At 43.5% G+C, this 12,016-nt stretch overlaps 1 protein-coding gene across 2 annotated transcripts in view; it reads left to right on the forward strand.

Annotated features, from left to right (window-relative positions):
* The window catches only part of INTS1 (integrator complex subunit 1), a 168,059-nt gene that overhangs the window by 68,865 nt on the left and 87,178 nt on the right, over positions 1–12,016 (forward strand). For both annotated transcript variants that reach the window (XM_068244500.1, XM_068244501.1), the window contains 6 exons: positions 1,550–1,691; positions 1,770–1,946; positions 3,031–3,139; positions 5,745–5,865; positions 9,251–9,328; positions 11,752–11,909. In XM_068244500.1, coding sequence (XP_068100601.1) covers positions 1,550–1,691; positions 1,770–1,946; positions 3,031–3,139; positions 5,745–5,865; positions 9,251–9,328; positions 11,752–11,909 — 785 coding nt within the window. The remainder of the gene's footprint in view (positions 1–1,549; positions 1,692–1,769; positions 1,947–3,030; positions 3,140–5,744; positions 5,866–9,250; positions 9,329–11,751; positions 11,910–12,016) is intronic.

Raw genomic sequence — 12,016 nt, forward strand, 5'->3', positions numbered from 1 at the left:
TTCAGAACTGATCCAGCATACTTACCTAAGGTTAGTTCAAGCTATCACAGGTCTCAGGAGATTATTATACCTTCATTTTGTGATTCCCCAAAGAATGATAGGGAGGCAGAATGGCACAGTTTAGATGTCAGAAGAGCAGTAATACAATATCTTGACACTACAAAATCGAAAAAAAATTTAGGAGATCGAATCATCTATTTGTTTCTTTTTCAAACACAAAGAAGGGGTTAGGGGTATCCAAGGATACTATTGCCAGATGGCTCAGAGAAGTAATAGTTTCAGCCTATATACAGGAAGGTCAGAGTGTTCCTAGTGGCATCAAGGCCCATTCGGTTAGATGAGTTTCGACCTCGTAGGGCTGAAAGGTCTGGTGCATCACTGGAGCAGAATCGTAAGGCGGCAATATGGAAAAACCAGCACACATTTGTCAAGCATTACAGAGTGGACCTACTATCCAGCCAGGACTTGTCATTCGGTAAAAAGGTTCTTCAAAACATCATCCCTCCCTAAGGTAATTTATTTCTCGTTGGTCTCTCATGTTATGCAGCCATCCTGGAGGATGAGGAGCGAACTCTGGGTAGAACTTACCGTTAGCGGTATTTCTACGAATCCTCCAGGATGGCTACCTTAGTTCCCACCCGATGAGGGTCTGTTTTGACCTGATTTAGGGGAATTAAGGTTTTCCTTCAGATTCAATCTTTTGACGCAATTTGAACAATCGTATCTTATCGAAAGGCAATTATCCATTTGTTCCCATTAACGGAACAATTTAAGAAAGTTTTACATTCAGATTTGATCATAAAATCCAACTTTCGGATCAAATTTTTTTTTTTACTTTTCCAATCGTTCAAAGAATTGTTTCACATTGATTTGTGCCACCCACTGCACAGTTTTCTATACAGTTTGATCATAAAAGTTGTGTTAAAAGATCAAATCAGAAGGAACAATTGTACTGTTAATGGGCACCTTAAGATTGTAAATCAGGTAGAGGAAATATTTTACAATGGGCAGATACTGACTAAATAATTTTTATAAATTAATGCTGTAATAAAAGCATTTTTTTTCATTCATTTATATTGAGTGATTCCATAGACCGATGAAAGATTGCACACCACTTGATTGAGGTGCAAGGACCCATAGAAGTAGTACAATCAAATCCAGAAGGTCCGGAACACTCACAGAATAAACGTACAAGTTTTTATTCAATGTGACAATGTTCCATTCCAACGACCAACGATTCGTTTCGGGGCCCCCTTTGTCAAGGCAACACAAATAGAATGGTGACCATTCTATTTGTGTTGCCTTGACAAAGGGGACCCCACGGGGCCCCGAAACGAATCGTTGGTCGTTGGAATGGAACATTGTCTGAATAAAAACTTGGAAGTTTATTCTGTGAGTGTGCGGACCTTCTGGATTTGTTTATATTGAGTGAAGTTCCTCTTTAAGCTGTATTATGTATTTGTAGAAGAGGAAGGGGTACATGAATGCTGTTTTTGGACCATTTTCTATGTGAATAACCCTTTGATGCCCCTGTTATTTCATGTTGCAGGGAGCTCCTGAATGCACACAAAGATAACCTTGGCACAATGGTGAAGTTTGTTATTTTTAATGAGCTTTCCAATGCACGGAATCCTAACAACATGCAGATCCTGTACACAGTGTTACAGCACAGCTCCGAGCTGGCACCAAAGGTAATAAAGCTATTGTGAAATCCGCAGGTTTGTGAAGTCAGCTGGTGACGGCATGACGTAATTCTTGCTTTTTCTCAGTTCCTAGCTATGGTTTTCCAAGACTTGCTTACCAATAAAGAGGATTATCTGAGAGCATCGCGGGCCTTGTTACGTGAGATCATCAAACAGACCAAGCACGAGATTAACTTCCAGGCGTTCTGTCTGGGCCTGATGCAGGAGAGGAAGGAGGCCCAGTACACTGACATGGAGTTTAAGGTAACCTGTCTACGCTATCTATGCTCCGCAGAGACGATCTTCCACTCCTGATCTGTCAGTGGCAGTGCATGAGTACTTTTGAATTGGGCATGTTCAAGTTCTGAACCACACATGCTTGTGTATGAATGGAAGAAGCGCATGAGCGCTTTCTTTCACTGAGCATGCGTATTTCAGAATTCCTGCATGCTCAGTTTAGAATCGCTTGTTCACTGATCCGTGAACTTTTGGGAGGATGAGGGGGGAAAGGTAGAGACCATGAAGACATCAAGTAGCATGAAGACGTTTGCATGTAAGTGCTCTGGCCCACCAGGCCAGTGATATGAAGGTTGACATGTTCACATCTAAAATCGAAATTGCTGATGCCAGCGATTTTTGATTTTGTGAGTGATTGTTTTTTTTTTCCTCTCCCGGCGCTTACCTTCACGCTTCGATTTATTTATACATTTTTATAAATCACTTTTCTAAGCGCTTTTGCAGAACGATTTATTTGTTCACTTCCTGACGAAAGTCAGGAAGTGAACTCTTTGACCCAGAAAAGAATAAATACAAAGTATTTATTCTTAAAATCGCTGGGGAAATCGCTATACCAAGCGCTTTTTCAAGTGTTTTGCGATTTCCCTATACCTGCCATTATAGGGAAATCACCCCAAAAATGGTACAGGCAGCGCTTTGCTGAGCGGAACGGAAGTGAACCGCTCAGATGTGAACACTCTCATAGGGAATCAATGCACAAGCGCTTTTAGGGCGATTTTGAAAATAGCCGGCGCTTAAAAAAACGCAAAACACCCCTATTGTGAACAAGCCATTACTTGGCTGTCATGCTGAGCTTTAGGCTGAAGTTGTGTCATGTACCTGCAACAAACATGCCACCAGTGAGGGTTGACCATAATGGGAGCACTTTATGTAAATGTGGTGTAGAGAAGATGATGTGAATCCTAATCAGTTAATCACTTCTGTTTTCTGCAGTACCGTTCTAATCATTTTCTTTAGCTTGGAGATTTCCAGTCTGGAGCCTTATTTGATTTTTTTATGTCATCTGAAGCAAGGTGTAGTGTACTGTATAACAAGAGTCTTTGTGTTCCAGGAGCGCTTTGTCATCCACATCACAGATCTCCTTGCTGTGTCTATGATGTTGGGGATTACAGTACAAGTAAAGGAAGCCGGTATTGCTTGGGACAAAGGCGAGAAGAAAAGTAAGCCACTCAGACATTTGTGGGGCCAGTGCTATTGTTTTACATTGTAAAAACAAAACAGTACAGCGCTCACCACCTTAATATAGCGTAATGTCCAGCTGGCTGCTTGCTGTCAAAAATAAGTCAGAATAAATCTTTTCACATATAGTCATTCATCACAGCTGCGCTTCTGGTAATGATAATCTTCATATGCTCACAGTTCCATTATGCAACACTAGGGAAGCAAATAGAAGTACATAGCGGGTAACCTCCAACAACAGTACACCCTGTGCTCAATGACCACACTGTGCTGGGATTACTTCCACCGCATGCAGGATGGACACACACACTCCCCCGTCACTTCCCTGCTCACCAGCCAACTTCTTGTAAATATGCGTATCCATATCACTCTAATCCGGACTCTGCGATAAAACATAGAAAAACACTTCTCATAGCGTAAAATTGCTTCATTTAATATTGCTCACCGGCCCCAATAAAAAGGTTCAGCGTACCAAATATTAGAAAAAATACAGCGTATCTCACATATCTGAATGGCAGACAGGTCTATCCTCGTCTCCTCCGGGAAACCCTCCGTCTGGCACAAGAGTTTGCTGGTGAGCAGGGAAGTGACGGGGGAGTGTGTGTCCCCATCCTGCATGCTGTGGAGGTAATCCCAGCACAGTGAGGTCATTGAGCACAGGATGTACTGTTGTTGGAGGTTACCCGCTATGTACTTCTATTTGCTTCCCTAGTGTTGCATAATGGAACTGTGAGCATATGAAGATTATCATTACCAGAAGCGCAGCTGTGATGAACGACTATTGTTTTACATTGCCTTTCCAATGCTGGGATTACACGGAACGCTTTTTTGTAAGAATCGTTCTGATAGATTTCGATGATAAAATTCTGAAATGTCAGATGTTTCGCTCAATTCGTTTCCACTCGATTTCTTATAGAAGTCGATGGAAAAAAGATAAGAAAAACGAGTGGAAAATAAGAGAATCAAGCAGAAAATCGAATAGCTAATAGATCACGCGCAGAATCGAATGCAAAAAACATACCGTGTAATCCCAGCATTATGCCTAGTACACACCATACAATTTTCTGTAAGATCTTCTGTTAGATTTACCTGCCAGATGGATAATTTCCAACATGTTGGAAATTATCTATCTAACCATCTATCTGCCTAGCAACTAAGCATTGTTCTACTCAGGAGGAGACAACCAGAAGACAATGCACCAGAGATAATGGCCAGTGTCTACCAGTACTTTACAGAAAATAATCTAATTACAGAAAATCTAAGAGAAAATTGTGTGGCGTGTACTATGCTGGGCATACGCGGTGAGTTGTTTCTTATCAATCGAGCCGCTGATGACTCGATTGATAATTTCCGTCGTGTCCGATCACCGCACCGGATCGATACCGTGCTCGATCCCCGTGGGCGGATAATGGAAGAAACGAGCGTCAGATAAGAAAGCGACTGTGGGGACGAGCGCGAATTGATCCGGGCTCCCACGGCTCTATACCGGAGCACAAACGAGCCGTGTATGCCCAGCATTAGGCTAGGTTACCACTGTGCCTGGCAGGCGTCTTGCGAGACGTGATGGCAGCACAGCTGTGATGCTTCTCAGAGCTGAATCCCTCTAGCCACGCTATGCACAGCTATGGGATTCAGATGGATGACGCGAGAATATGCTGCATGTTGTCAGATTTTTCCCCGCACACGAATTCAGATTCTCCCTGTTGAATTCCCTAGGCTGCCAAATCGCATTCGTGTGCAGGGAATCGGACGGTAATCGCAGCAGTGGAAACCTAGCCTTAAGGCCCATACACACACGCAACCAAACCGCCTGATTTTCTTCTTCTTTTGGTGTGTTGGATATCAATCAGGCGTGTGTATGCTTGGCAAATGACTAGACGAGAGACTGATAACAGGCGGTTTGCCAGATCCATCCAGTGGATCAACTCACGGCTGTTGGCCTGATATCGTGCAGTTGACCACATGTGTACGTCATTTGAACAACATACTTGTTTTGAATGCGGCCATATCGTGCAGTCTGTAGTTTCCTTGCGCATGCAGTACGCTTGAGTTGATCACTCGCTTGGTGCACGGAAAATACAAGTTGTGTAAACTATTGGTCGTGGTGTTGGTTAGGGATGCTTTCCGGATCAAATTCAGAGGAAATCTGAATGAGTTACATTGGGATTTCATCCTCCTAATCCGTGCAGCTGAGCGGGCGTGTGCGAGGGGGTTAAACTTACCCAGCAGCCTTCATCTTTAACCCGCCCCACAATGCGTTCCAAGCCGCGGTCACGTGACTACAAACACTTCCTCCTTCCGAGTTGAAGGAGGAAGTGTAATAGTCGCGTGACGCGGCTTGGAACGCAATGTGGGACGGGTTAAAGAAGAAGGCTGGCCCCGCACACACCCTCTCAGCTGCACTAATTAGGAGAATGAAATCCGAATGAAACTCATACGGATTTGATCCGGATCTCATCCTTAGTGTTGGTCGAGCATCTTGTTGGATTGTGTACGCACCTTTACAGGCCACAAGTTGTTGTGTTTGTCGTTGTGCTGTGTTCTGTGCATTGTCCTGTCCTTCTCTAACATCTTTTTCCAATATAGGCTTAGAGGTGCTGCGTTCCTTTCAGAATCAGATTGCGGCCATTCAGCGAGATGCAGTATGGTGGCTTCACACAGTGGTTCCCACCATTAGCAAGCTGCCACCCAAAGACTACGTGCACTGGTACTCTTTATTACTTGCTATAACCTTATCCAGCCTAGCTGCAAGTTAAATCTGTATTAGCTAACGTAGTGATGCAAGCGTCTCTGGGAGTTCAGGATGTCACATGGACTAGATTTGGTTCAGAAAGGAATCTTGGTGCATGAGGAAAATACTTTCAGTTTCAGATATAGGGGAGCAGTGCAAGAACAGATTTTTGTGGCACTAAGCATTATCTAGAGACTGCGCTGTTCTATACTCCTACCTGTTATTGCCTGAGGAAGCAGGAATATACCTGCAAAACGTGTTCCTTTGTATTTTTGGAGTATTAAAGTAAATGTATCTGTTTGAAAATCGACAGTCTCATGTCTACTTCGGGGAGGTAGGTCCACCACTTCCTCCCTTGAGAATTTTAAAGTTTTTAGCTTATTTTATCCTGTTGGTGCCTCTGTTCTCCTTCTTCTACAAGATTTTTGTGCTGTTTATGCCCCTTCTGTAAAGATTTCTTCCTGCTTTTCTGTTCTAGGTGACTTTGATTACCAGGTCAGCAAGTACCAGTAGTTTGAATCTTCCAAATTAAAACACAGAAAGTCTCCCTTGTACTAAAATATTTGGGCTGGAGTTACTCTTTCATCTGGAATGAAATTTACCTAAGCCAGTTTATTAACCCATTCAGGTTCCGTGGTTTTCACGAGAGAAATGTTCACCTCCCATTCATTAGCCTATAACTTTATCACTACTTATCACAATGAACTGATCTATATCTTGTTTTTTCCGCCACCAATTAGGCTTTCTTTGGGGGGTACATTTTGCTAAGAGCCACTTTACTGTAAACGCATTTTAACAGGAAAAATAAGAAAAAAATGGAAAAATTCATTATTTCTCAGTTTTCAGCCATTATAGTTTTAAAATAATACATGCCTCCATAATTAAAACTCACGTATTGTATATGCCCATATGTCCCGGTTATTACACCATTAAAATTATGTCCCTATCACAATGTATGGCGACAATATTTTATTTGGAAATAAAGGTGCATTTTTTCCATTTTGCATCCATCACTATTAACAAGTTTAAAATAAAAAAAATATAGAAATATTTCATCTTTACATTGATATTTAAAAAGTTTAGACCCTTAGGTAAATATTTACATGTTTTTTTTTTTTTAATTGTAATGTTTTTTTTTATTTATAGTAAACATTTTATTTGGGTAGTTTTGGGAGGGTGGGGGGTAAACAATAGATTTATAATGTAAATGTGTGTTGATTTTAATTCATTTTTATTTTCAGGTGTAGTATTACTTTTTGGCCACAAGATGGCGGCCATGAGTTTGTTTACATGATGTCACTCTAAGCGTAACACACGCTTAGAGTGGCGCATCAGGAAGTGAATGGCCAGAAAAGGCGCAGCTTCCGAGAGAAGCTGTCGCTTTTTCAGCGGGGGAGAGGAATCAGTGATCGGACTTCATAGTCCGATACATTGATTCCCTGACTACCGAATCCGCGGCCGGGAGTGCGCGTGCACGCGCGCGATCGGCCGCGGGGGCGCGCGGTAGCGCACATGGTTTCTGGACGTAGTTTCTACGTCCAGAAACCAAAACACGTTAAAGTAAAAACTCATGCAAATCTGAAAATGGCAAAAATAATGTATTTTACAAGATCTGTCTTACTTAAATGATAGAACTATCATTCCAGAACCTCCAAGGGCCCGTCTACACATATGTTGGCAAGAAACTCCAAAAATAACCATAGGTTTTACAGAAACGCACAGCACCTGCGTTGCTGATCCCATTTTCGCACTGCTCAGTTCACTGAAATGCATGCAGCAGGAACCAGGGCTGTGGAGTCAGTACAAAAATCATCTAACTCCAACTCTGACTCATCATTTATGAAACCACCTACTTCAACTCCGACTCCAGGTGCCCAAAATAGCTCTGACGCCTCGACTCCGACTCTTTAGTCTAATACTTACCAGGGCTGTGGATTTGATACAAAAATCATCCGACTCCAACTCCCCAGTATATGAAACCTCCAACTCCGACTCCTCAACTCCGACTCCACAGCCCTGAGCAGGACATTGCCGGAACACACAGATGCGCTGCGCATGAGCGTAGACATCAAACAGTGCGGTTTATGAATGCTCTGGTGTCCTTGCAAATTGCATTAGCGTTGCATTGCTAAAATCAGCAATGCACAAGTGTGAAAGTATTGCCAGGTCCTTACAAACAGGGCACTGTTACTTTATGTTCAAATATAACACAGTGTCTGGGGTAGAATACTGCAGCCCCATTTAACTCCACCCATTTTCACCTCCTCAAAGTGCAAAGTATCTTTGTTACCTCACTGCTCCAATGGAATGGCGCCATATATATACATGAGTGGGAAACTGAAGCAGTGGCAGGGGAGAAGGGCGTGTTCTGCTTTGTACCGCTTTTAGAGCATCTTTTCGGGCAACACACACTTAATTTGCAATTGTTGAATTCGCTTTCACTTTAAAGTAGACCTGAACTCAGAACTTCCTCTCTGCTCTAACAGATCAGATACAACATAAAATCCTTAAAAGAAAAATATTTTCTTGGTACAGCTTATAGAGCTACAGAGATGCTGCAGTGTAGATATGTCTTGATTTGCTGGGAGCACAGAATGGGTTAACCTCCTGTGTTAACATAGTAGCTCACAACTCAGCAGACATTGACAGATCGAATTACATTGGCTCATTACTTGCGGAGAAGGGAGAATTAGGCGTATACATATTAAAAGGACGCTGGGAAATTTGGGCGCAGGGTGAAGCTGAAAACCGCTTACCCTGCCATTGCAAATTTCCTATCGGCATAGATTACTGTTCCCCCTCCAGGCTGCCATGGACTCAGTGTAAGATGCAATTTGGCTGCCAGTTATTGCTGGTGGCTGAATTGCACTGCGTTTTTTTTCCTAATTTGGGCTCCATCGGCGCCCACATTACCCTCTCAGCACCTCTACAGCCTTAATTCACATTAGAGTCTATGGCAGCGCCCAGCAACTTCCAGATGTCCAGCACCCTTTTCACCTGTCTCTGGATTAGACAGGCTGTCCTCTATAAATGCACACTGGGTGGATTTCTCTGGAGTTCAGGTCCGCTTTAAACAATCACTTCTTTTCAAAGTCGAGCTGACACGTTAATAATTATTATTTGTGATTGTGTTCAGGCAAATACAGTCATTTCTTCTAGTGGGAAAGTAGAAAATGTTACTTGCTTCATATCGGACAAGTTGCATTAAAACTTTCAAAACGCCACTTGAGATTTTTCTGCAATTATTTTAAAAGCCACAGTTTAAAAGTCAGCAATACATGTAGAAGTGTGTGGCTAGCATTATTTCTGCAGCTATTAGGATGACAACTAGAAATGTGTTGATGATTGTTCTGTCTTCCAGCTTACACAAAGTGCTTTTTACCGAACAACCAGAAACCTATTACAAATGGGACAACTGGCCTCCAGAAAGTGACCGCAAGTATGATTACTTTATTGAATAGTCTCTTGTTTCGATGTTTTTGCAAATTGTTCAACAGTTTCAAATGTATTTTTTTTTTTTTGTCATTAAGCCGGTTTTAGTTTTTCTACATGGGCATGTGTGGTTTTGTTCTGCTTTTTTTTTTTAAGTCTACAAACAGCCTTGTGACATTCTGATATACATTATATTGAAGTTTAGAAGTGTGTTTATGGTAATTTGTGGCCATTCTCTCTCCCCCCCCTTTCCAAAAATAAAAAAAAATAAAAGGTGTTTGCGTGCTACACACCAGATATTTAGTGCATACAGTTGACTTTACCTAATGCTGGGAATGTACACGTCGATCCAGCGGCCGATTAGCCGTCGGATCGACTCCAGCGGCGTCCCCGCTCGTCCGCGCGGATCGATTACCGCTCGTCCCCGCCGGCGCTCCTTATCAGCCGCTCGACTGTCCGCCGGCGGGGGTCGAGCAGCGTGATCGGACCAGCTGAATATTATCAGCTGGCCCGGATCAGCTGCTCGATACACGGTACAGAAGCGTACCGTGTATCCCCAGCATAAGACCTTTCATAGGTCTGATGTGCTATTAGGACAGTGGACACAGTGGGACATTAGATCATTGGGCCATGAGAAGGAGACCCAGCGGTTTGCTCTTGAAAGGTTGTTGTCTTTTAGTTCTTGTTTCCAAATATGAATGAAGTTTATAAGGCAATGATGGTTGTAAAGGCCTGGCTTTCAGTTCACACCTTCACACCGCCTGCCGTAGTTTGCCCAGTGCTGGTTTAGCTTATAAATCCTTTACTGACGGGAAGTGATGCAGTGTTCTTTGTTCCTATTAAATACAAGATAGCATCCATCTAGGCAACCATTAATAATAATCCAGCCACCAAAAACATCACACAATGATTAGGGTAAAGTTTATTAAGGACGTGTCCCAGTAAAAATAAAAACAATTAAAACTATACAGTGCACAGGCTGGTAAGTGTTGACCTTAGAAAATAAGAAGTATCAGCACAGTAGCCAGTTTGGACTGCAGACACGGGTATAGCCAAATGTATAGGCTGATATTCAAACATCAATACACCTTCTATAGTTACATAAATAAAGCCGCCTAACATATGGAGATGAGTCTTACCCAGTCCTGCAACTCCTACGGTAGCACTACCTGCCCGTGCCCCCTCGCGCGTTCCGTGACCCAGTCACTTCTCCAGAAGGTAAAATCCTAAGACTTCTGTCCTCTCTTAAATGTGAAAACTAGCCCGCCCCTTCCAGTCACCTGACTCCGCTAGTGATCCCCTCACCCACAATCTAACTTCCGCACAGTTGCGGTTCACGTGTTCCTATCTACTGCTCTGCTATTGAGTTGTGTTGCAGGTCTGGGAGGGACAATAAAGGTATATAAAGACGGCGGCCAAATACAATACAATATATATACGGTATATATATAATAAATAGCATATTAGCAGCATGTCTAATGAGCATTAAATTAGAATAGATGGTATATACAACAATATATAACAACTAGTGACCTAGCCCCGGGGTAGGTCTGTCTCCGCACGCCTGCCGCACGCACCCGCCACGCACGTTCGCTCGCACACACGGCTGCCCCTTCCTTCCCTTCAGTGTCTCTGCGTCCCTCCCTGCACATGCACAGTGCTACAAAACACAGGGACATGGGCCGCTTGGGTTTTATTGTAGAGAATTACTATTATGAATAGACACTTTCTTGTATTTAATAGGAGCTAACAGATCTATGGCCTTTGCATTTGTTGTGGGCATTTTGCTCTCAATTTTTTGTTGGTGTGTGTGTGTGTGTGTGTGTGTGTGTGTGTGTGTGTGTGTGTGTGTGTGTGTGTGTGTGTGTGTGTGTGTGTGGGGGGGGGGGGGGGGTCTGTTTGTGTGCGTGTGTAGGGTCTGTGTGTGTGTAGTGTGTGTGGGTGTGTGTGTAGGGTCTGTGTGTGTGTGTGTGTGTGTGTGTGTGTGTGTGTGTAGGGTCTGTGTGTGTGTAGTGTGTGTGTGTGTGTGTGTGTGGGTGTGTGTGTAGGGTCTGTGTGTGTGTGTGTGTGTAGGGTCTGTGTGTGTGTGTAGGGTCTGTGTGTGTGTGTGTGTGTGTGTAGGGTGTGTGTGTAGGGTCTGTGTGTGTGTGTGTGTGTGTGTAGGGTCTGTGTGTGTGTGTAGGGTCTGTGTGTGTGTGTAGGGTCTCTGTGTGTGTGTGTGTGTAGGGGGTGTGTGTGTAGGGTGTGTGTGTGTAGGGTGTGTGTGTGTGGGGGGGTCTGTGTGTGTGTGTGTGTGTGGGGGGGGGTGTAGGGTCTGTGTGTGTGTGTAGGGTTTACATTTATGTGCTAAATGTATGGGGATTTTTTTTCTATATTGCTCCATATGTCTGCTTCTAATTGAGTCCATGTTATTTCTTTTTTTTGGTGAAGTTTCTTCCTGCGACTCTGCTCTGAAGTGCCACTGCTGGAAGACACCTTAATGCGAATCCTTGTCATTGGCCTCTCCCGTGAGCTGCCTCTTGGTCCAGCAGATGCCATGGAACTCGCTGACCACCTGGTGAAAAGGGCGGCCGCTGTCCAAGCTGATGGTGTGTAGTCTAGGGCCGCGTTCACATTGGCTCACATTGGTGCATCCTATCACGGCTTATCGCTCTCATCGTATTCACAGTGCGATGAGAGCAATGCGGTGTTATGG

This window comes from Hyperolius riggenbachi, chromosome 7 (genome assembly GCF_040937935.1).
Source record: "Hyperolius riggenbachi isolate aHypRig1 chromosome 7, aHypRig1.pri, whole genome shotgun sequence".
Classification (NCBI taxonomy): Eukaryota; Metazoa; Chordata; class Amphibia; order Anura; family Hyperoliidae; genus Hyperolius; species Hyperolius riggenbachi.